The sequence below is a fragment of the Gymnoscopelus microlampas genome, assembly GCF_963454915.1.
Source record: "Gymnoscopelus microlampas genome assembly, chromosome: 8".
NCBI classification, from domain to species: domain Eukaryota; kingdom Metazoa; phylum Chordata; class Actinopteri; order Myctophiformes; family Myctophidae; genus Gymnoscopelus; species Gymnoscopelus microlampas.
Genome location: NC_139945.1, coordinates 36,748,558 through 36,774,281, shown reverse-complemented (window position 1 = coordinate 36,774,281; position 25,724 = coordinate 36,748,558). Strand labels below are relative to the sequence as shown.

At 44.6% G+C, this 25,724-nt stretch overlaps 1 protein-coding gene across 5 annotated transcripts in view; it reads left to right on the top strand.

Annotated features, from left to right (window-relative positions):
- Window positions 1–19,499, top strand: part of LOC311049836 (eukaryotic translation initiation factor 4 gamma 1-like) — a 60,366-nt gene extending 40,867 nt beyond the window's left edge. For all 5 annotated transcript variants that reach the window (XM_084063713.1, XM_084063712.1, XM_084063711.1 and 2 more), the window contains 24 exons: window positions 387–479; window positions 596–665; window positions 1,194–2,894; window positions 3,989–4,077; window positions 4,244–4,421; window positions 4,837–4,970; window positions 6,238–6,384; window positions 6,724–7,143; window positions 8,461–8,607; window positions 9,386–9,619; window positions 9,773–9,877; window positions 10,262–10,543; window positions 11,641–11,764; window positions 11,888–11,996; window positions 12,160–12,413; window positions 13,295–13,428; window positions 13,557–13,729; window positions 14,026–14,151; window positions 14,347–14,428; window positions 14,601–14,699; window positions 14,852–14,986; window positions 16,250–16,331; window positions 16,852–16,992; window positions 17,581–19,499. In XM_084063713.1, the coding sequence (XP_083919839.1) occupies window positions 387–479; window positions 596–665; window positions 1,194–2,894; window positions 3,989–4,077; window positions 4,244–4,421; window positions 4,837–4,970; window positions 6,238–6,384; window positions 6,724–7,143; window positions 8,461–8,607; window positions 9,386–9,619; window positions 9,773–9,877; window positions 10,262–10,543; window positions 11,641–11,764; window positions 11,888–11,996; window positions 12,160–12,413; window positions 13,295–13,428; window positions 13,557–13,729; window positions 14,026–14,151; window positions 14,347–14,428; window positions 14,601–14,699; window positions 14,852–14,986; window positions 16,250–16,331; window positions 16,852–16,992; window positions 17,581–17,762 (5,241 nt within the window). In that variant the 3' untranslated portion in view covers window positions 17,763–19,499. The remainder of the gene's footprint in view (window positions 1–386; window positions 480–595; window positions 666–1,193; window positions 2,895–3,988; window positions 4,078–4,243; window positions 4,422–4,836; window positions 4,971–6,237; window positions 6,385–6,723; window positions 7,144–8,460; window positions 8,608–9,385; window positions 9,620–9,772; window positions 9,878–10,261; window positions 10,544–11,640; window positions 11,765–11,887; window positions 11,997–12,159; window positions 12,414–13,294; window positions 13,429–13,556; window positions 13,730–14,025; window positions 14,152–14,346; window positions 14,429–14,600; window positions 14,700–14,851; window positions 14,987–16,249; window positions 16,332–16,851; window positions 16,993–17,580) is intronic.
- The last annotated feature ends 6,225 nt before the right edge of the window (window positions 19,500–25,724 follow it).

The window sequence follows — 25,724 nt, the reverse complement described above, 5'->3', positions numbered from 1 at the left end:
ACTTTGTTTTTTTTTGTTGGTGAGCCTATGTGTCAAGAATGTGAGAAATGTAGCCTCATTCAAAGAGACACAGCTAGCTTGCCACAGCCCCTGTACAGTGAGAGAGAGAATGCAAAAAGCAGTTGAAAACCTAAGGCATTGCATCATGGGAAGCTTCAGTCCAGATAGGTTTTTGTGTAAATGCTTCATTCCTCGCCTTAAAACATTCTCTCCCTCTTGTTCCCTCCTGCCTCTCCCTCATTTAGGGTGGGAAAACAGCCAGTGTGAGCAACATACTCTTTCTTCAGTGCTCTCCATTCTCTCTCTTCTCTACTTTTTTCTCTCCTTACATTGTGTGTGTTTTTTCTTTACTGACATCTGACCTTGCTCTGTCTTACTTATTGTAGATCAGAATACGGGACCCTAACCAGGGAGGTAGAGACATTACAGAGGAGATTATGTCAGGAGGCCGCAGTGGTTCAACCCCAACCCCACCACAAGTGAGCAACACAGTTACCCCTTGTCCCCTGTTCTTTTTTCCATGAGGAGTGGACATTCCCAGTGGTTATTATTGCTTATTATATCTCATGTTGTGTTTGTATCCATGCTCCATCAGGCTGGATCAGAGAGTACAACTGTGACCCAGGCCAACGGTGAGAAGGTCACACCTGCGCTGGTCAGACCTGGTGAGTGGAATACAGACACACACACACACACACACACACACACACACACACACACACACACACACACACACACACACACACACACACACACACACACACACACACACACACACAGATCAATCATGGTGAATAATTGATCATATCATTTTTGTTTTCATATATTTGTCATATAATATTTTGACAATATGTCATATAATATAACATTTGTCATATAATATAACATTTGTCATATAATATAATATTGTCATATAATATTTGTTTTATATAAGATGTGTTGCTAATGGAGGAGTTAAACTCCTTGAGATGAAGAAGAATAACGCATCTGTGATAACTCCAACATGCTACCTGCAACAAAATTATCTCAGTTTCATTGACTGATGGAATGGCTGTAGTTTTTGACAAAAAGGGGGGGTGGGCACTCCATGTTTGGGTTATGTACTGCTGAGTGTGATTAAATGGATAGATTGTACTTTCAGTCTGTGGCCCATCTGATCTCTTTCCTACCAATGTCTCTTGTTGAACTCTCAGATGACAGAGGGAAGCCCACACCACCACCTCTATCGAAGACCCCTGAACTTATCAAGAGAGAACCCCTCCCTAAAGAGTCTCCCCCCTCAGACACGGACACTAAAACCCCTCCCCCTTCTTCTCTACCCCTGGACAACCCTCTCAACACTACTCCCACCCCTCCGCCCAGCGCTCCAGTCGCTGAAGTGATGGACGCCCCCCCGGCCCCCAGGGAACAATCCCCCACCCGGCCTTCGGCACCTGAGGTGCCAGCCTACCCCGCTCCCCTCCCAGACCCTGTCCCCACCTCCGCAGCAAAGAACAGAACAGAGAATGAGCCTGAGCAGGAGGTGACAGGGAAGGAGTCTGAAGCAGAGGCTGAGCCTGCTTCGTCAGACGCAGTCCTTGCCCCTCCCTCCACCACCAACGGGGTGTCTGAGGTGGAGCCAGCAAGGCTCTCTGTCACGCTTCCGTCAAGTAGTCAGATGGAGGCTCCCCTGGAGTCTCCCATCGCCCAGCCGGAGGAGCTCCGCCTCCCCAATGGCCTGCCGCTGCCTGCCCCACAGGACCCCGAGGCCCCGGCCACTAGCACGGCCGAGCGTGACGACAGCCCCATTGCTGAACCTGATGTTAACGAGAAACTGGATGTTCTCACGCCCGCGCCTCCCGCCCAGGCAGCACTAGCACCCGTTGTCCAGGCAGTTCCTTCTCCGCTCAGCCAGGCAACGCCTTCACCCGTCGTCAAGGCAACACCATCACCCTACGTCAAGGCAACACCCTCACCCTACGTCAAGGCAACACCCTCACCCTACGTCAAGGCAACACCCTCACCCTACGTCAAGGCAACACCCTCACCCGTCGTCAAGGCAACACCCTCACCCGTCGTCAAGGCAACACCCTCACCCGTCGTCAAGGCAACACCCTCACCCTTCGTCCCGGCAACACTCTCACCCGTCGTCAAGGCAACACCCTCACCCGTCGTCAAGACAACACCCTCACCCTTCGTCAAGGCAACACCCTCACCCGTCGTCCCGGCAACACCCTTACCCGTTGTCGAGGCAACCCCCTCACCCGTTGTCGATGCAACTCCCTCACCCGTTGTCGAGGCAACTCCCTCACCCGTTGTCGAGGCAACTCCCTCACCCCTTGTCGAGGCAACTCCCTCACCCGTTGTCGAGGCAACTCCCTCACCCGTTGTCGAGGCAACTCCCTCACCCGTTGTCGAGGCAACTCCCTCACCCGTTGTCGAGGCAACTCCCTCAACTCCCTCACCCGTTGTCGAGGCAACTCCCTCAACTCCCTCACCCGTTGTCGAGGCAACTCCCTCAACTTCCTCACCCGTTGTCGAGGCAACTCCCTCAACTTCCTCACCCGTTGTCGAGGCAACTCCCTCAACTCCCTCACTCGTTGTTGAGGCAACGCCTGCACCCATTGCCCAGGCAACACGTGTTGTCCCAGCAGTGCTCGCACCCACAGTCCAGCCAGAGATGCCCACCCCGCCTCACGTCCCTGAGACCGTTGCCCCGGTTACTCAAGTTGCCCCTAACACTAAGACGGAGACGCCAACGCCTGTTGCCAAGGTGGAGACTCCCGCTCCTGTTGAGGCAGCGGCCGCCGTCACTCCAGAGGCGGCGCCGACCCCTCCTCCTCCCACAGCCGAAGAGAGGGAGGATACCCCCCCTCCCTCCACAGCTACCCCTGCCCCAGAGGAAACTATGCAAGGTCAGTGAGAGTCGGTCATATGTCTCCGCCAGAATGGATCATTATTAATTACCACTCCATAATTCACAAATACGCACACACCTTTCATCTGCTGTCTTCTTTTGTTAATGTACGCTATACATTTGTATTGCCATTTGCACTGGTTTGTTAACATCCCTCCTCTTGGAAGGACATTTTTGCCAAGTCTTTACGCCGTGGCTCCTGGGGGGCGAGCCGTTTAGAAGACCCATGTGTCAGAGATGTGTCTGACTGTCCGCAGCTAATCTTGCAAAATACTTGACCAATCAGTGCTAGATATCTTGTGCACGCTGCTAGTAGGCCATGGAAGTACATTCCTGAATATTTCACATATAGTCAATATATCTGCTTTTTTGCCAGACCCAGAGGGTCGGCCTACATGAGGCTTTGTCTGTCCCTCTTTTGTCCCTCTTTTGTCCCTCTTTCGTCCCTCTTTTCTCCATATATGGCATAAATGGGAAGACAGATACACAGACAGACAGACGGATCCCTCTTTTGTCCCTCTTTTCCTCTTTTGTCCCTCTTTTCTCCATATATGGCATAAATAGGAAGACAGATACACAGACAGATACACACGTCATGCGAAGTCCGGCCATTCAGATTTCAACCACTAGGGGTCTGGCAGTACCAGGTCTCCTGGTTCTAGTTTTATCAACACATCAGAGATCCAAAGGAAATCCACGTCGTTATTAGACCCTGTCTTTCTTTCTCATAATTCCGAGTTTATATGTCCCAAGTCTTTATGGCGTGGCCTGTCCGAGGCCAATCTCGCAAACCACTCCACAGAATTTCTTGTGCACGCTGCCAGTAGACCAAGGAAGTAACTTACTTGATCTAAAAATATTTTAGTTTTTAAAACAAAAACATTATGCTGGAAGTCAACCTCGTGACTTCAGAAATCTACATGGAAGCCACGCTGTTTTTAGACCCTGTCTTATTTTCAAAAACAAACTCATTATTCTGAGATGTTAAAGTCACAATTGCGAGACATGTTACGTTAATTCAGTGGTGGAAATGGGCTTCTATACTCCACTGCCTTGCTGATCTGAGTGAGGTTGTTTGTGTTTTGTCTGTAGCTGCTGTGTCTGTGCCAAAGAAAAAGAGAAAGATGAAGGACCTGAACAACAAGGGGGCCGTGGGAGACCTCCTGGATGCCTTTACAGAGGTGTGTGAACCTGTCTTAACACCACACTTTTGAATTTATAATTCACCTGCCTGATAACTCCTAGGCACCATACTCTTAAACTCCCGTAGTCTGATCTCCATATGTTGTTCACTTATCTTCTTCCTTCCTTCCCTATCTGCCTTCTCCTCTTCATCTCTACCACCAGGACCAGGTCGACGATACCCCTCCTGAGCCGGAGCCAGTCCCCGCTCCGGAGGCTCAGGCCCCCGCTGCCCCTCCTGCCGCAGAAGAGGCTGACCTCACCTGGGAAGACAAGGAAGACAAGCTGGATGCTGAGAACATCAAGCCGGGCGCCACCGACAAGAAGTACCAGTACAAAACAGGTGGGTCCCTGGACCTTGGTCCCAATCTGTGGACCATGGGCTGGCGGTGCTGTGTACTCTGTGATCTTATCTCCCCTTCTCTCTCAATGATTGCTGTGAAGTTTTGTTTCATTGAAAAGAGTGCCGTTTTCACCTCACTGACCTTTGCCTTGCTAATGTTGCGTGGGTGTTTGGATACATTGTGAATTTGCACTTCCTGAGTCGTCTGAGTCTCACAATCTGTCCAAAATTCCTGTCTATGCAGCCACTGTTTCTCAACCTGTGGGATCGGGACTATGAAGTTGAGCGTGTTTGTGATGGGATCCTTTTAATAACGTCCAAAAGAACAGAGAAAAAAGCTAAAATTGTCTCTCAGTCTGTCTTGCTGTGCTGATTAGCAAACCAAATTCATCTCCTGTGTCCTACTCTCTTCCAGAACAATGGCAGCCACTTGACCCAGAAGATAAGAAGAAGTATGACAGAGAATTCCTTCTGGGCTTCCAGTTCATCTCAGCCAGCATGAACAAACCTGAGGGCCTGCCAGCCATCAGTGATGTAGTCCTGGACAAGGTAACTAAGGTATACCTAGTTCCCCCCAGGGAACTAAGTATACTCGGCCAACTAAGGTCTATACTAGGCCCTTTACACTAAATATCTTTGCCGTAAATAGCCGATCTACAAGCTCACAACACGTCTTCATGCAATGCTTTGTGAGCTTGTAAATTTGCTACAGTAAGTTCACCCCAGAATAGGGACGCTAAGGTTTATGTGTTTTAATACTTTTTAGACATGAGCTGTTGATCAAGGGAAATAAGTCCAAAATGACGGACCCGTGAAATATTCCGAGATTTTTTTCAAATGACAGACCCAGATGGACCCGTGAAATTTTGTCTCGCGTAGCCAGACAACTATTCCACAATCTTCGAATGTTATATAGAGTCTGGAACTACACCTCCTGAAATCCGAGGCAGGAAGCTGTCATTTCCGTTCATGAAAAGATATTTTAAAATATCTTTATATTTTGTTTTAAAATTTCCATTTCTGCTAAGCAGCAAGCTATATATGCTTAGATGATTTTGATTTATATTCGGATACATTTGCGCGACGGTAAAGACGAAACAGAAGTTTTGTTGTGGCGATTTGTTCCAAAATATTACAGACCCAACCCATTATTTTATGGACCTGACAAACCTGAAATGCCATTCTAAAAGTAGGCTAGATGCCAGTTATACTCCATAATGAAATTTAGCTCCTACAATAACAGACAATGACATTAAATTGCATGTTTTCACCTCGATGAAGAAGGAATCCATGATCACACACGGCGCGGTGCGCACTTTGATTCCTTCGAGGTCGTTTGATGCACTTTGTGCGCTCTGCACTCAACTTTGTTCCCCCGTATATTGTGCTGCAGTAATCTGATCCCAGGACAGTCTAATCATCACATTGCTTTTCTCTACCGATCAGCACTAAGTACGAGTCTTCTCGGATCCACTCGGGTATTACACATAATGTTAAACAGACCCGAGACCCGAGGTAATGGAATCGTTACTGAGACTACCGATCCAGTCCCGACTCTCGACTGATCGTGGTAAAACACAGACCTCGATCTGTACGGGTCTAGGATCCTGTCAGGTATTTTCATTACCGGCGAACCCGTGAAGAGCTTTAGGTTGTACGTCTCGCTACATTTCTGATAACAAACAGAACCATAATTTTCACACAGTTTGTGTACTCTACATTTTTTTCCCACCTTCTTGCAATCCCTCATATTTCTTATAATCTTATTCTCCGTCAATCTGTCTTTCTCCCTCCCTCTCACCCTCCCCCTCCCTAGGCCAATAAGACACCTCTGCGACAGCTGGACCCAAGTCGTCTACCAGGCATGAACTGTGGCCCTGATTTCACTCCCTCCTACGCCAACCTGGGTAGATCTGGAATGGGAGGGGGTGGAAGAGGACCAGGAAGTTATCTTCTGGAAAAGGTGAACCAGCTAGCTTCTCTACAGCACTAGTCCAGGAATTGTTTGATATTTGCAACATTTTTCTGTACTTTTTATGTAGTTTTATTATTATTCATATTTTTACCCCTTTCTGTATTTACACACCACAATAAGTTATTATGGCCGTCTAAGACTGCTCAACATCATCTTGGTAGTCAACATAATAGTTGTTGATGTAACTAGCTAGCTACTATTGTGATTCCTATATTAGGTGCTGTTACTATGGCTGCTTTTACGTGTTTGTCTGCTATCGACCAATAAAAGCACAGAGATCGGTACTCAAGCCCATCTTCCACCTTTCTCCACTCAACCTCCCCCCAGCCTCCAGGTATGACTCCTATAAACCTGCAGAGTGTTGGGCCTCGTCGCTCCCAGCAGGGCCAGAGGAAAGAGCCCAGGAAGATCATCATGATCAGCTCGTCGATGACCGAAGACGTGCAGCTCAACAAGGCAGAGAAGGCCTGGAAGCCGTCCGGCAAGACGCCGAAGCCAGTGAAAGGGCCAGAGGAAGCAGAGGACGACACAGAGGAGGGCAAGACCCAAGAGCTGTTCAAGCGTGTGCGCAGCGTCCTGAACAAGCTGACCCCCCAGATGTTCCAGCAGCTGATGAAGCAGGTGACGGAGCTTACCATCGACACGGAGGAGCGTCTGAAGGGAGTCATCGATCTCATCTTTGAGAAGGCCATTTCTGAGCCCAACTTCTCCGTGGCCTATGCCAACATGTGCCGCTGCCTTATGGGGGTAAGACGGGTCTTTTGTGTGTTTGAGTGTACGCACGTGCATGGGTCTTTACTGCTCCAGTGATGATGGGGCGGCAGTGGTTCAGGGGTAGAGTGGCTGGTAGAGCGGCCGGATGGGAACCGTGAGGTTCCCAGTTCGATCCCGGGCTCCCCCAGAGTTAGTGTCGAAGTGTCCTTGAGCAAGACGCTGAACCCCTAATTGCTCCCGATGAGCAGGTTGGTGCCTTGCATGGTTTTCTCCGCCATCGGTGTATGAATGTGTGTGAATGGGTGAATGTAATGCACAATCTATGTAAAGCGCTTTGGATAAAAGCGCTATATAAATGCACCATTTACCATTTACTTCCATTTTGTGCCACGTGTCTGGGCCACTGATATGTTAACTAATGGGATTGAGCCAATGTATCTTTCTAACCACATACCCCCATTGCTGTTAATCTGATTTTATTGTTACTATTCACTTTTATGGGGCTTTCAGACACAACACGCTACTGCACTCTAAAACACACTATTTCAAATGGCCTTTTCTGTCGCTGCGTCGAGCAAAGTGAGCTCGCGCTTGCGTACAAACCAAGTTGAACTTTGACCGCTGCACGCTGTAATGAATACCCGTGTGGCATAATAGAAATAAGGCATTCAGCTGGGCACGGATTGCAAAATGGACGAAAAGCTCATATTTTGTGTCTAAACACAAGTTTGTGTTTGTATTGAGACCTCGGAACGAAAGCCCTATTTTGGAAATACATTTTCACCCAAGTAGGCGTGTCAGGTGTAGATTAGCTGTGTTTTCTGTGTGTTTGTCTTACAATCGGGTAGCTTTTTAGTGTGATGCTGTATGTGTAGGTTTAGCCTATATGATAAATATAGCTTAAGTTTGTTATTTTGTTCCCTCTTAATAGCTGTACAAACCTATTCACGTTTCTTAACCACATGAACCCGAGTGTCCCTGTTCTGGGCATAATAGGTGAACATCTGGCAAAAATAGCAGATCTACTAGCTCACAACACATCGCAATGTGATGTAATGAGTTTGTTGATCGACCATTTTCAGGGGGGGGGGGCAAGAATAGACCTTGGTCAACGAATTATACAGGGTTTGAGTGGCTAATTCGGGTAACAAGGTAGAGTTCATACAGAATATGTCATTACATAGTGATGTAGTACCGACTATAATCTTTGTATATAATAATGTACTCTGACCTCCAAGAATGGTGTGCTGTACCCAGCAGTGAGTGCAGTATCTAAAAGGGCCTTTATAGCTCAACTAACCTGTGTAGCTGTATGATAACCGGTCTCCCCCATGTCTCTACCCTCCTCAGCTCAAAGTCCCCACCACGGGAGATAAGCCGGGAGTCGTGAATTTCCGCAAGCTGCTGCTCAACCGCTGCCAGAAGGAGTTTGAGAAGGACAAAGACGATGACGAAATATTTGAGAAGAAGCAGAAGGAGCTGGATGCTGCCCCAGGGGTATGCTTCTGTTCTATTAATATCACGTCAACCAAGTTAATTGTCAGACAAAAAAAACGATGATTTTAATGTTGATATTGTCAGTTGTTATTCCAAATTAACATAGATGTGTAACAGCGAGCAGAATGCTGAAAGTAAAAAAGAAAGTAATTCACCTTGTGTTGTATGTCAAACTGATGAAAGTTGAATACAGTAAATGAAACATTAGTGTATCGTCATTATATTTCCGTTAGTCAGTGAATTAAAACCTTTAAAAGTGTCTCTGACACCAAGGTGTCTTTAACTCTCACTGCCAAGAACGACTTATGACGAGACATCGTCATAACGCTCTAGCTGCCAAGAAGGACTTTTTTTGTTTTTTCACACAGACGCGATCCAAAGATTTAGCATTTGCTTCCTAGTTAACTTATTACTTAAACATCCTGTATCTCGGCTCCTGTGTACTCTTCTTTTTTACTATGTATTTTTGGCCGAGACATGTTATTTTCAAAGGTGTATAAAAGCGAACGGGAGTTCGCGATGACATTTATTTATTTTCTTCGGAAGCACAGTGAAACCCTCTGTGATTAGCAACCATCAGGGGATCGAATATTCTGGAGATAAATATTCTGTGACTACTTCAAAAGGTAATAAAATCGAAAAATCGCTGGCAGTGGGTGCACGCAGCCAGAAATAAGTCTGTCAGTGAAAGAGTTAATGTTGAATCTGTATAATAAATTGCCCAGAAATCCATTGTATGCTAACCTGCCATGTTAACCCCCGGACACGCCACAACCAGGAGGAGAAGCAGCGCCTCAAAGAGGAACTGGATTATTCCAAGGACCAGGCCAGGAGGCGCTCTCTGGGCAACATCAAGTTTATCGGGGAGCTGTTCAAGCTCAAGATGCTGACGGAGGTGATCATGCACGACTGTATCGTCAAGCTGCTCAAAAACCACGACGAAGAGTCCCTGGAGTGCCTGTGTAGACTATTCGCCACCATTGGCAAGGACCTCGACTTTGAGAAGGCAAAGGTACATACATACTGCGTACACATTAACAAAAGATGTGTAAATGTAGCTAGCGCTGTCGGCATGTTTGTGGTCTGACAGTTGAACCTCAGGGCAATTTACTTTGCAAATCGCAAGCAGCTTGGTCAGCACTAACTGAATTGTATCTCTGTTAAGCCTCGCATGGACCAGTACTTCCACCAGATGGAGAAGATTATCAAGGAGAAGAAGACGTCCTCCAGGATCCGCTTCATGCTGCAGGATGTGTTAGATCTGCGACGGGTAACACATACATACACACCCGAGCACGCATACTACTTTTCACGTACAACAAGAACATTTAACATAACATTGGATATCTCTCATTTTGTAATTCATGCCGGACTGTATTGTAGAGTTGTGTGGTGATTTGTAACTATGTATATAACTGTATAACTATTTCATTCGTACCAGCCCATAGCCGGAGATGCAGACTTGCACATCAGCCCTGTCATTATAATAATGTTTTCCTCATTCAGGCAAACATGTTTTCCTGTACCCAATTCAGTTGTTATGCCAATCCTCTTAGTATTCTAGTCTCTTGTCACTGCACCAACCTGTATGAGCCGCTAGTGCGACGACACGAGCCTTGTACTCACCATCTACCTGTCCCTCCCTCTGTCCCAGAATAACTGGGTGCCCAGGCGAGCGGACCAGGGTCCCAAGACCATCGACCAGATCCACAAAGATGCCGAGATAGAGGAGCACAGAGAACAGATGAAGGTCCAGCAGGCTCTCATGTCCAAGCCGATTGGAGGCTCGGGGGGCAGGATGGGTGGAGGGGGGCCTGGCGGCCGGGGCCCTCACCCCCAGGGCCGTAGCCAGCCCCAGGATGAGGGCTGGAACACAGTCCCCATCTCCACCAAGAACCGACCCATCGATACGTCACGTCTCAGCAAAATCACCAAGGTAGGACGTGGACTTATGTCTGGGCTTATGATAGGTGTTTGAATACCTGGCCTGGGGACTTTTAGTGATCCTTGTCCTATGTGTTGCCTCACAACAAAGAAGGTCCTGGTTTGGGGCCTTTCTTATTCCCATTGTTCATGGGTTTCTTCCCTCACCAAAATACATTAATGTTAGGGGCATGTTCCTGCCAAGGCACTGGCATTAGAACCAGAGCTGATCCTCAAGCTCTGGAAAATGGCTGCCCCAGGCCATCTTGTTCTTAAGTGACTGGTTAAATAACATTAACACATCGCGTGCCAGTCGCGTAGATCTACGCCAAACGATTTAAAGCCGCAGTGTGCCAGTCGCGTAGATCTACGCGACTCGCATTTCCCATGTTAAATCGAAAAAGTGCACATTCCGGAATTTTTTTCGACCCATTTCCGGTTCCGGGGCCGACCGGAAACGGAATAAAACTGGTTCCGGTTTTTTCGCTCGCATCCGTTTCCTGTCTGGGCGTCAGCTTAGAATCGATTTATCTCCCTTGTGGGTTTCCTCACCGCATTGTCCTGTCTAACGTTCTCGTCTGTAACTTCAAAATGGCGGCACGGATCGGCTCGGATTTTTTTGTTGTTGTTTTTCACGGATCCCGTGTTTGTGTCGAACCAAATGAACGCGGATTTTAAACGGATTTAGCGGGGGCTATGACGACATGAAAAAAACAAAAAAACAACAAAAAGAGCTTGGCACTGGTAGGTACATTATGAGATTAACCTCTGGCGTCCAATGTGTTAATACAAATAAATAAATGGACAGCACAGAGATGCCCTATATTTTCATGTATGAGGTTCATACATTTTATTTTGTTTGTCATTGGCATAGAGACTATGCTATATTAATAATATATACTATATTACCATTTTGTATTCTTATTTTTAAACTAAATTAGTAAAAGATAATAATAAAACAGCTGGGCCTAGAGATGGCTTACATCTCGCATTTTCTGAGAATGCAAACCAACCAGTGCTAACTAACAGATGGTTCTAATTAACCTGTGGTTCTACTTTACCAGTGGTTCTAATTAACATGGTTCTAACCTATGATCACCACCTCCACAGACTCCAATTCTTGACTTCAACAGCCAGCTGCTGGCTCCAGGAGGTAAAGGCACGTGGGGCAGTTGGGGTAAAGGTAGCAGCGGTGGAACCACTGCTACTAAGCCTGCAGCAGAGCCTGGCCCTGGTAGGTACCCTTCAGTCTATGAGACGCTTTCCAGTTTTTTCTTGAGAGTACCATAACACTTGTTTTACTGAACATGGAAATCTGAGTGTGTGTGTGTGTGTGTGTGTGTGTGTCCATTCCCAGTTCCAGAGTCAGGCAACCGTCCGGCCACCAGCACCCTGAACAGATTCTCTGCTCTGCAGCAGCCCACCTCAGGTTCCTCTCAAGAATCAGACAGACGAGTGCCTCAGAGGTCGGTAGTGCAGCATTGTGCATTTTTTCATATTCTTTCTATCAAATATACAATTTTATGTATATATACATTATATTATTATACTGTATATGAGCTGTTTTGTCACTCCGATCTGAGCTCTTCCAATAACCTCCCCCCCCTCCCCCCTCTCCTCTGACCACAGAAACAGCTCTAGTAGAGAGCGCGGGGACCGCTTCGACCGCTTTGACCGACGGGACGACCGACGGGACGACAGGAACAGACTGACTGTGACCAAACGCAGCTTCAGCCGGGAGAAGGAGAACAGCCGCGAGAGAGACCACCGCGGGCCGGTCGACGCTGTCCGCCGTGTGGCCAGCATGACGGACGACCGGGAGAGGGACAGAGACCGCGGCAGCAGAGACAGAGACAGAGACCGCGCCAGGAGCAAAGAGAATGGTGCGTAAACCACTGGATGGACGGCATGAAGCTTTATTTAAAAAATCACACCCTGTGTGAAGGAAGCGGTGCCTTTGGGGCGGGGCTTAACTCATTTCAGTTTGTCCCTATTGGTGGTCTGAGTCCACTTACCAAATTTGTACTTGGTAGCATGCTGCAAACTGGAATGATGGCTGTTTAAAGCCCAGCCAATGGGCAGACAGAGGGGGCGGGGCTTAAGTAATTACAGTTCGTCCCTATTGCTGGTTTTAGTGCACGTACAAAATTTGTTCTCCGTAGCATGCTGCGAACTTGAGTTATGGCTGTTTGAAGGCCAGCCAATGGGAAGACAGAGGGGGCGGGGCTTCAGCAATTCATGCTGGTCCCTATTGGTGGTCTAAGTCCACATACCAAATGTGGACTTGGTGGCATGCTGCAAACTGGAGTTATAGCTGTTTAAAATCCCGTGCTCATACGGGCGGACAGACATAACATACGCTGGGGGTCCCTGGACCCCGCTTTGATAACTTCATCAATTCATGCTCGTCCCTATTGGTGGTCTAAGTCCACATACCAAATGTGGACTTGGTGGCATGCTGCAAACTGGAGTTATAGCTGTTTAAAATCCCGTGCTCATCCCGTGCTCATACGGGCGCTGGGGGTCCCTGGACCCCTCTTTGATAACTTCATCAATGCATGCTTGTGCCTATTGGTGGTCTAAGTCCACATACCAAATGTGGACTTGGTGGCATGCTGCAAACTGGAGTTATAGCTGTTTAAAATCCCGTGCTCATTCATCCCAGGCTCAAACAAACGGACACACAGACAGAGTCAAACGTAGAGCGGTTGGCACCGCTAAAAATAAATTAGCTGGTCTCTTGACTGTGTGTATGTTTTAACAGTGAAGCGGGAGGCAGCTCCTACCCCTCCACCTCAACGTCCCCAGACCCCCACCAAGCCTGCCTTGACTGAGGAGGAGCTGGAGAAGAAATCCACGGCCATCATCGAAGAGTATCTCCACATCAACGACATGAAGGTACGCACGCACGCCGTTTCTCTGGAAAACATGATCAAGAGCTTTGAAATGTGATGTTGGCTATACTATGGTAAATCCTCCCAACTTCACTCTTAACTGTCTGCGTTTGTGCTCGCCTGAACCAACAGGAGGCATTGCAGTGCGTACAGGAGATGAACAGCGCCCAGTTGCTGTTTGTGTTTGTGCGGAACGGTATGGAGTCCACACTAGAGCGCAGCGCCATCGTGCGAGAGCACATGGGGCTGCTGCTGCACCAGCTCATCAAGACTGGCATGATGCCCACACAGCAGTACTACAAAGGGTAAGACTGGCATGATGCCCACACAGCAGTACTACAAAGGGTAAAACCGTTTGAGAGAATAGGGGGACTGCCATTGAGCCAAGTCATTCTTAAGTGAGACGGTCTGGCAGCTTTAACTGCGTTCTTTGAATTGAGGTAGATTCTGTGTGCAGACTTACTCAGGTATGGTTGTAGAAAAGCAACTTGCTGTGATCGGTTGTGAGTGTCAAATTCACAAACGTTTTTATTTTCATAATGTGTATTTGTATCAGGCTTGATGTGTAAAGACCTTAAAATCAGTTTATATGCGTTTCCAGGCTTCAAGAGATCCTAGAAGTGGCAGAGGATATGGCCATAGACATCCCCCTCTTCTGGTTGTACCTGGCGGAGCTGATCACCCCCATGTTGCACGAGGGAGGTATCCCCATGGGACAGCTCTTCAAGTGAGTCCCAGGCCTCACTGGAGGCTTACAAGCAAGCAAAGACACAGCTGAGACTGTGAAGCATGTTCTGCAATTAACGTCCATATGTGAAATGAGTTTTCTAATAAGGGAAATGTTTGCATTTGTTGTTAATTAATGTGTGTGTGTGTGTGTGTGTGTGTGTGTGTGTGTGTGTGTGTGTGTGTGTCTCTCCAGGGAAATCTCCAAGCCTCTCGCTCCTATGGGTAAGGCTGGAGACCTGTTGGTCCATATCCTCATTCTACTCTGCAAAGGAATGGTGAGATTTCACCCTGTTACTTACTCGCCCTGTTAACCCTCGCACACTGCCACAAGACCATTAATTCACTACACTGCTTGTTCATTACACTGAATGATGTTAAACTAACCCACTAATGGCTAACCCACTAATGGCCCATCAGTCTGACGATCTTCCTCTCTTGCTCCTGCAGAGCCATATAAAGGTGGGAGCCATGTGGAGGGAGGCAGGCCTTAGTTGGAACGACTTTCTGCCTGAGGACGAAGACGTCAATAAGTTTGTGACAGAAAAGGTCAGAACTCCACCTGCCCCGCTCATTTTCAGTCAAAGACAGCACAGCTTCCCATCTGTCTGTTAATATTATCCATGTGCAAGATCAGCCAATAAGTTTCCAACAGAAACGTGCGTGTTTGTCAAATATCATGGTGTCCCGTATCTTCATAGAATGTGGAGTTCACCCTGGGCGATGAGTCGGAGAAGGACCAGAAGAAAGAGGTGAGCCCCACTGAAATGAGCAAACAGCTGGACAGACTCATCCAGGACAAGGCCGACAACACCAGGATCTTCGACTGGATCGAGGTACGCTCGATTAAATGTCCCAAAAAGTGTTTAGGACATTTGGTCTCAAATCTAGGACAATGTTTTGTTCTGTTTGTGACTATCAGCTTCAAGGTTGCAGCGTACTCTAACGAACGCCGAACGTTTTTCGTCTAGGTTAGGTTAGTAAGAACAAAATGATGTCATCAGGAACTTCGGCAGTGCCTTTGAGTACCTATTTCTTGCACTTACAAGATTTTCTGACTAGATGAACAAAGTTCTTACCGAACATCGTGTGTGATTGGTCAGACACTTGATGCACTTGTAAATTGATATTGTTTTATTTCTGCAATATGTCTGCAACGTACCATGGACTGCTTTGACGAGCGACTACAAATTTAATGTACTGTTACCTCGCTTTTTGTATTGAGCCTCCATACATGCCCTCTGTTACAACCCATTTCCTCCGCAAACATCCTCGGGGAAAACGGTGTCGCGTCCCGTCCCTCATTGCTCCCTGTACACGTCTACACACCGGGCACCAGTCAGAAAGTCTGTTGTAGCGCTTGTCTCGTCTGTGTCATTACACATATAAATCTATTACAGCAAATACAACCAAGATGGCAGTTAATTAATGGATAGCACACACTGTAGCCACTGTGTATGTCGCCGAGACAAATATGTCAAACTATGTTGGAGATTGATAAAAAAAATAAACTGCAGAGATGTCGATGTCAAATCATCTCTGACATCTTGATCATGCTGAAATCTTGCACAAATTTGGAGTCATGCATCATCATAGATAAAGTATGTCTTAGACGACTGATGTCATAAATGACTGACGTCACAGGCTGACCACATGAAGTCTGGGATCCACATTCAAGCCACACCATTCCCTTGTGATTATTTTTAGCGGCGCTATGGATCCTGCTCTATACCTGACTTTGTCCATGTTCACCGTCAACGTTCTGATTGGTCAGACCCGTCAACGTTCTGATTGGTCAGACCCGTCAACGTTCTGATTGGTCAGACGCGTCAACGTTCTGATTGGTCAGACCCGTCAATGTTCTGATTGGTCAGACCCGTCAACAAAGTGATTGGTCAGACCCGTCAACAAAGTGATTGGTCAAGCTTCACGTGACACATGGCTATAAACACATTATAAACACATATCGATGACAAAATTTATCAAAGGCGCCGCTACCTTCACACAGGGTGTGATTTTTTTATGCTATAGTTGAATTGTTAACCCTGCTTATCACCTGTCATCATCATGAATGTTAATCAGTGTGAGTTTGTGTGCAGGCCAACCTGGAGGAAGAGCAGACGTCCTCCAACACGTTTGTCAGAGCGCTGATGACCTCTATCTGCCAGGCCGCCATCATCTGTGAGTCCACTTCTCGTCATGCATAGTTCAGCTCAGATGACGCTTTGCCTAGACTGTGCAGTATACCGCAGTTTCAGCAAGCAGAAGATGGATGTTTATTCTGCCAGATATGTTGTGAACACCAAAGTGGTTTAGACTTCTTTATTTAAATAAAACATGATTAATGAGGGGTCGAAAAGTTGTCTCTTTTGTTTAAATAAAGAAGTTATGTCCTTGAAGATTATGTTCCCACTATCGATGTGCATGATATAGTTCATCACCAAATCTTTCACTGGTTTATCTCTCCTACACACAGCTTGCTCTGCGCTCCTATACGGTGTAAGCAGACCTGCTGTGATTGGCCTCTGTGGTCGATAAACACAGCAGGTTGTTTTGAATACTTGTACAGCCACATGCAATTGTATTTAATAATATATTTTGCAGCCTGAGTCGTCAGTAACATGAAACACCCTTATGATGGCTTGGTAGTGGTGCTTGGGTGTTTGACATTGTCAGTTTTGGCACCACTCTTGTCCTTCAGGTGAGAATCCATACAAGGTGGACAGTGAGAAGATCAACCACAGAGCCAAGCTGCTGCAGAAATACCTGAAGGACGAACAGAAGGAGTTGCAAGCTCTCTATGCCTTGCAGGCCCTCATGGTGGAGATGGAGCAGCCTGCCAGTGAGTATCATCCATGTTTACCACCATGTGATACACACTAGTACCATTCATTAACCCCAAACCAGGACTCTCATTAAGTCATTTAGTATTACGTGAGCAAAGCAGACCCAAGACCCAACAAAGATATTTTTGGGGGAATTGGTTATTGTCTGTTAGTGTATGAATGTATTTGTGTAAAAACAAGGAAAAGAAGTTAAGCTTCGAGTGGTAAATGTCGTAGCATTTGTAGCATGTATGACATTGTGTAGCCTACAATGTTGTGTGTCTAACATGCAATTAGCCTACTGAGACAAGAATTGCTGGATTCAAATTATGGCCCAAAAATACTTCAAAAATAGGACAGGCACGTCTGCCAATGCCTGAGCGATGTAAATCATTTGACATGTATGCATGTGAAATGGTGCGCTGTTTAAAATTGAAAAGATATGATTAACTTATGGTTTGCCCTGATGAGACATGATCATGATCTTTTTAGTGTATTAGAACTAATTTACTTTTAGGCTGGCCTCCAGCCACCCCATGTAAAACTTGCTACTTTAGATCTGCCACTGGTCTCTGTTCTCACCTTCTCCTCTCTTCTCTCTCTAGACCTTCTGCGGATGTTCTTTGACACCCTTTATGACGAGGACGTGATCAAAGAGGAGGCCTTTTACAAGTGGGAGGTCAGCAAGGACACTGCCGAGCAGCAGGGCAAGGGCGTGGCCCTCAAGTCCGTCACTGCCTTCTTCACCTGGCTCCGCGAGGCAGAGGACGAGTCTGACAACAGCTAGGCCCCCCACCACCTTGCCCCACCCCCTGGACTTCAAGAAAGCCTGGCGGGGTGTCAGACATTGATCCCGTGGGAGTGAGATTGTTGAATGGAAGATTCAGGAGACACTGAATCAGCAAAATCCTTCTGCATAAACAGAAAAATACAAAGCAAGAAAAAATATATACTTTCTTCAACTGGGAGAGATTGTATTACGGATCGAACATTCGATCATACTATTTTATTTTTTTGTTTTTCTTTCAGTTTCTTCATATTATATTTTTTCCTCTGCTGCCGAATGTGTTTTTGAACTCAATGAAATAAGTGCTTAAACTAAAAGAGAAGAATTGGGAGATGAAATACTGAGGTGTTGTGGCGCCGTCGCCGAGTAAGATGCTGAGTTCTTTCAGTGTTGCTTTTTTTATCTCCATGTTTTAAAATGGCTTCTTGTTGCCACGGTGACACTATGGGAGAAGTTTTGCTTAACCACAAACAAATAAAATCAAAACAAAAATCAGAAAAACCCCAACAGGAGAACTTTAAAAAGCTGCTCACATCTCTATTTTTTGATGACATACTCGTGCACCACGTGGACGAGACGTGGTGACATCTGTTTGCGTATGTTTGGCGTATGATCTATATGACGAGCTTATGTAGATGGTTAGCTGTTTGTCTTCTCTTTTTTCTGGGTGTTGGATGATTGGAGTGTGCTTTTTTTATATAATATAAGAATCATGAATGAAACACAAAGAAAGGAGTACACGACAGCTGTCTATGGACATTTCAGACAGTTTAAGGAACGGTTGTGGACTCAAGGATTGGACATGGACTTTTGGAGGACCTTTAGGGGCGATGGACAATGACCTTTTGCTGCTGGGGATGGGGTCACGATGCTCCCCCAAATGGCTACGCAACACCCCTACACCTTCCCTCTGATGTGTCTATTTTTACTTTCCCCCTGCGCTTCGGAAAGTAAAAGACTAGTGGGCTGGAAGAGCGAGGGTTCATCCTTCCCAAAAAAAACTGCTAAGTAAAGCATTATAAAGATTAAAAAAGGAAAAAGGTATTATTGAGACTTTATACGTGATATATATATATATATTTATATATATATATTTATGTATGTATGTGTGTATGTATGTATATATATATATGCGTGTGTGTATGTATATATATGTATTATATATATATATATATATATGTATATATGTATAATATATATGTATATATATGTATATGTATGTATATGTATATATATGTATATGTGTGTGTATATGTATATATACTGTGTGTGTGTATATGTACACACACACACACACACACACACTCTTACGAAAATCCCTCAAGTTAAACAGTACGAATCCTTTTCTGCTTCCATGAGTGGAAATGCATTTCAGGAGAGTTCTGTAAATATACTATTATGATTTTTCTTTTTTTAAATAAATAAAACAAGCAAATGAAATGCCATGTAACCCGCTCTCCCCTTTGGAAACAAAAAAGTGGCAGGTCCCCCCCTCCCCCCGTATTTATGTTTCTCTCCCCAGCTGGCAGAAGGTGCTTATAATTCTCCACCCCAAGTCATTGATTACAATTTCATTGAAAGAAGAAAAAAAAAGAAAAGACAAAAAAAAAATGTGTAAATACTTTTTTGCTTTACTTTATTAAAAAGATATTTAATTAAAGAAAATTAATGCCTCTTTTCACATCTGAAACTGGAAGAGATAATAAAGAACATTGCAAATAAAAGGAAAAAAACTGCCACACTCGTGCTTTTTGTGAAGGTGCACTACAGGGCTAGGTTTCCCTCTGTGCCCCCACTCTTCTATTGGACCACACAATAGAGCTGAATGCCTCTACTGTACTTTAATTGTTAGCTGGAATGAGGAAGTGGAGCCCTCATTGTTGCCTTTCTCAACCAATCAAAGAAAGCAATGCTTTCGCTGTGTGCTTTGTCTTTTGCTTGTTCCGTTCCATCACACGCGTAAACCTTCCTTTAGTCCGGCCAGTGCCACCGTCTGATTTCACTAAGCAGCACACGCCTTTCACCAAACAGGGGAGAATGAATTGGGGAAATCACCTGATGTGCTGTAGTGTAGGGTTACAATGAAGAGCATCTCATTTAGCTGTTTGTCATGTGTTTCAAAGGTGTTTCTTACATTGACCACTTTGAATCTGGCATTCCCATTTTTAGCCATGTCATTATAGGTGAAAATGTTCAAAGATAAAAAATACAAAGTAAGCTCAGTGGCTATTTTGCTACTCATCATACGACAAAGTACATAGGGCTCAAGTGGTAAAGCTACTGTCTCTACCCAGTATAAGCATCAAATGGACTGTATTACAGCACTGTTTTTTTTTTTTTTGGGAACTCCACAAATTAAAAGTTCTAATAGGCCTATTGGGTAATCCTGTTAACTCTGGTGTTTGCCCTTCAGCTGAGTACTCAAGCTGTGCTAAGTTTTCGGTGGTGAATTTGTTTCTGCCGACAGCTTATCTCAAACCTGTGTGGCACAGCCAGGCCCGTACTTCTTCTGAGTCACGGGCCGTTGTACTGAAACTTTGAAAGAAATGTTTGGAACACAGCTTCTATTGTGACCTAGCGCTGTCTCCTGTCTCTCAGCACCCAGGGAAAGAGCTAGTTTCCTTTTTCCTTTACAAAATGCCTAACCCACTTTCTGTTTTTTAGCAACAATACTCACAATGGGAGAAGAGCAAAACCCTCATTGGCTGAAATTCAACCTCTCTGACTGTAACCTTAGCCAGGGCTGTGCAGCCATTTTATCTCTCTTGTTATCAGAAGCAGACTCCTTCCGACAAGTGTCGCGTGACAAAAAAATATGTATTTTCTCCAGAAAGAAGTGTTGACACCTTTTTATGAAGCAACAAACCTATTTAATGAAAGGGTCATAGGCCTACAACCAAGTATACATTTTGTGTTTAATACATAAAAAAAGACTTGACAATGTTATTTTATACCAGACCTTTTCTGAATCTGTTTGTAGAATGCAAGCTTTGTCTGCAACAGGACACACCGTAAAACTTTAGCCCATGCATTTATTGATGCCTTCAGTTGCTACACTCATAATGCATTATGTTGTCTTATACCAACAGACACCATAAGACATTGTAATATTATGTAAATACTTTATAAGGTCAGGTATCACAATTGCTCATTGTAGTCATACCCATTTTTCATAAAAGCATCAGGTAATAAACATCATGGTGCTTCCTCTAAGCATAGTGTGGTTATGGTATGCAAAGACAGCTCATTGTCTGCTTTTAGTATGGACTCTGGTTAATTGCATTAAACCCTAATCAGCAAAAAAGGCCCTGGAGCACATGGGTGTTTTTTTTTTGGGGGGGGGGGTGGGTCTAAACGTCCAGCTAGAGAATGTGCTGCTCATTTTGTCCAAAGGGTGGTGCTAGAAGAAAGGCTATGGGGTCACCAAAATCGGTAAGCAAACTGCTGCAGATCTCAGATTAGATTATGAGCTAGGCCTAACTGCACAATTTTGACCTGACGTCGACGTCTCCCCCCGAGTGCTCACCTGCCTCACCATGACCATTCTGAGCACAAGCAGGGATTAATACAAGTCTACCATTGACTTTAATGTCAGCCATAGTGTCCTTCAACTTCTCATTCAACAATCATTAGCTCAACAGTCAACTGTTACCACAAGAGGGCAACCAAGATCCAATTTAGGCAAAACAAAATATTACCTAGGACCAGTGGTGTAAAGTAACTAAGTACATTTACTCAAGTACTGTACTTAAGTACACTTTTGAGGATTTTTTACTTCACTGGAGTATTTCCAATTTTCAGTACTTTTACTTCTACTCCACTACATCTCAGAGGCAAATATTGTACTTTTACTCCACAACAATTATTTGAAAACTTTAGTTACTAGTTACTTTTCAGACATAGATTATGATATTATGAAACATACATGAACCACTTTAGCTCTATTTTATACATAGGCTATTTGAAAATATATTTTCAAACATTCGAGTACTTTTACTTTTGGTACTTCAAGTATATTTTGATGCCAATACTTTTGTACTTTTACTCAAGTAACATTTTGAATTCTGGACTTTTACTTGTAACAGAGTACTTCTAGATTGCAGTATTGATACTTTTACTTAAGTAAAACATTTGAGTACTTTTTCCACCACTGCCTAGGTTGAAGCCTCTATCGTTGGATAACATCGGTTTAAACTCACACTCCATTAAGGATAAAGATTATTAGTAAACTTAACACACTCTCAGTTAAACACTTCTCTTTAGAAAGCGTCTGCCTGTAGCCTATCATGATCCAGCTTCATGTAAAAAAAAAAAACAGGAAAGGAAAGCAGGAACAGTTTCAAAATATGTTTTTTTTTTATGTATCCTGGCCCTGCATGTACGTTACGTATGTATATATATCGTCCATTCTTGAGAATTGGGACAAATCATCTCCTACCAAAACATTTCAAATGATTACTTATTAACACTGTAGCTGAATCCGTGTACGTAGCGTTCAGTTGATTTTCAAAATAAAATCCCAAAATCAAAAATCGGAAATTGTCCGTTCAGTTTATATCCGTTCTTAAGTCCCAAAATCGACAATAAGAAATTGGCTTCATCTCATGAATGGAAAACGGAAATTGACCCTTTTTTTAACTTTATTTTTTTGTTAAACACAATTTTTGCCAAGATATCAAGTATTACTTTATAAGCCCGTATCTTGCGTTCAGTCTATTATTCAATGTGAAATCCAGAATCAAAAATCGAAAATTGGCTTGATTTTCAATTCTAGCCTTTCATCTACATGAATGGAAAACGGAAAATTACCTGTTTTTTAATTATCGATCATTCATATGCATTATTATACAAAGTTACGGATAGGGAGGGGGCGGAGCCGAGTCTCCACCCCCTCGCTACGCGCCATCTTGGTGAGGTCGTAACGTCACGCTTTGATATCGCCGCAAAGCAATCTTCCAATCACTCTGCTGCTCCGTCCAGCTTCATTCATATTATCTCGGTGTTCAGACCCACGCTCACTGGTAAGTTGATGAAATTACTTTATTTATTTTTTGCAACACTGGCCAGGCAAGGCAGAGGGACGACAGCTGCAGCGTTATAAAGAGAAACAATAGTTTTATTTTATGTAAATCGGCTTTAGTGCTTATCTTAAGAAATATAGCCCATAGAGGAGAATAGTAGACCAGGGGTCTTCAATGTTTTCCAGGCCAAGGACCTCTTAAGAGATGAAGCAGGGACCCCCTCACTGCATATTGTATAAAATTGTGTTGCACGTTAAACATCTTCATATATTTCATAGACAGCTTCATAGACTTGTTTGACAGCACTAATGTGTTGGATTCATTTTAAGTTGTGCATTGTGAGCTTGTAGATCTGCTATTTTCTGCTAATGTTCCCCTCAGAATAGGGATGCTAGGGTTGAAGTGGTTAATGTAACGCAAAGATTTGGGCCCCTCTGTAGTAACACTGAGGATCCCCTAGGGATCCCGGACCCCCTCTTGAAGACCCCTGGTCATGGCCTGTTCCCCAACTGCAACTGCTTCTCAATAGTCTAAGACTATTGAGAATGTTTTTTGTAACCAGTGATGGTTACAAAAAATACTCGTTTTCAGTTTGCTTTGTTTTGTTACATATACCTAGTCTAGCAGCCAGGATGATTATGCTCAACCTGTAATGTACATTTTTGTGAGTAGTGAGAACATTTAATCAAATATGAAGACAGAGAAGTTTGGTTCATGTGTGCACTACTGCAGTTCTTACTATTGACAGTAATGTGTTTAGTATGATAATTGTAAAGAAAATAAAGCTGTATTATGTTATTAGTGAGGTAGAGGCGCTTCATTGTGACCAGCACTCAACAATACACACCTGAAAGGCAGATATTTGTGAGGGGCTTGTATATGTGAGCTTACAGTAGGTTTGCATTATTATTTGATTTTCTGTACAATGATACTGTGTTTATTTTACATTATCGAACCTTTCTTTGTTTTCCAGTACGACCGAGGACTCAAACTCTGGCTGCCTGCCTCTCCAAGACCCCATCTACTGCTGAGAGGAAGGAGTTTGTGCTGGAGTTTTACTAAGACTGGTTGAGGCAGATATTCCCCTTGAGAAAGCTCCCACACTGGCTGCAAAGCAGGGAGGATCCCTTCCAGCTCTGTCCCACTTCCGCTCAGACTACCTGCTAGAGCTGTTACCTCAGTATGTGGAGGATATCAAGAGTGCGGTGGAGTGAAAGGCCATCTATGTTTTATTAGATGAGACAACAGATGCCTGTGGTCGCTGTGTCCTCGGAATTCTTCTGCAACCCGTTGGCGAGCCATCTCTGACATCAGATATTGTGTTCCTTGAGAGAGTCAACTTCAACACTGTGTCACAGGCAGTCATCTCTTGCCTCAACAGCTACAACATCAACCTCAGTGACGTGTGGGCTTTTGTCACAGACTCAGCAAGCTACATGAAGAAAGCCTTCAACATCATTCTTCATGGCCTGTTCCCCAACTCCAGACACATCACATGTCTGGCACATCTCCTCAACAGGAGACATCCAACCCTTCTGCTGCCACTATCCATGGTCAACTTGACAACCTCTACATACGTTTGAATACGGCTGCAGTGCAGGGGCTGAAGACTGGCATCCTGGGACCAAAGAGCAGCTGGGGGAGCTGGATGAGAATGAGCATGATGCCTACTCTCAGCTCTTCCAGAAGACCATGGCTAACTGCTCTGCAAAGCTGCAGGCTGTGATGGAGAGACACCCCAGCATGGATCTCTTCAAAGCCCTCCCAGTGTTTTACCAAGCAATTGGCTGGTCTAAGAAAGAACATTCAGGACTATGTCCAGGTGGCCCCTGCCCTTACCCTTGTGTCAGCTGAGGAATGACATCGTTACGTCCACATGGACTAGAGTGATGCTGAGTATGTCAGTCCTGTGGAGTGGTGGGCTGCCAGGGAGGACAGAATGCCCACTCTTGCCCCACTAGCATCATTGTACCTCCATCACCCCGCTACCTCAGTGGATGTTGAGTCTTTTCTCACATTACACTATGCTGCTTACACAGTACCGACGGAGCCTGACTGAACACAACATTACAATGATGCTTATTGCCAAATTCAACTGTCGGCAGAATAACCCCCACTGACTGACTGAAAGCCAGAGGCTGGCTATCTGGCTGGCTGGCTGACTGACTGCCTGACTGAAAGCCACAGACTGACTGACTGACTGACTCAGAATGCCTGGCTGAAAGCCTCAGGCTGACTGACTGACTGACTGACTGACTGACTGACTGACTGACTGACTGACTGACTGACTCACTCACGCTTTAATGGTTGTTAAATGTTGCCTTGTCTTGTATAGAATGTTAAAGTTGTTCTTTTCAAATGCATAGACTTGCAGAAAAAAACAATCATCTGTTTTTCAATGATTATTTAATGTTCCGGAAGTGCTTTGTATCCTCTCTTGAACAAGCACTATATCTGTTGTATGTATTTGTTCCAAATTTATTTATTGAACAAATTAATTAATGTATGTTTAACGATTATGTAAAATGTTCTTTTTTCCCCTCCTTTTAATTAAAAAAAAGAAAATCCAGCATCCATATTCTGGGGATAACATTAGCCAAAAATAGCAGATCTACAAGCTCACAACGTGTCACAATGCGGCGCGATGTGAGCTTGTAGATCGGCTATTTTTATGAGAGAGAATTCGTGTAAAGGAAAGTACAGTTGCAACTCAGGTCTATTTGTCTTAGAATAGAGAGTGTAAGTAGTTAAAGTAAACTGTTCCTTTCCAATGTACAGACTTGCATACATACAGAAAAAACAAACATCTGTGGTTTAATTATAAATTCTTTTTATTTAAATTGTTCTAAAAAAATATCAGTTCTCGCATTTGCACTATACTTATTTATGTATTTATTACATTATTTAGAGAATGAATTTATGTATGTTCATGTTGGACCCA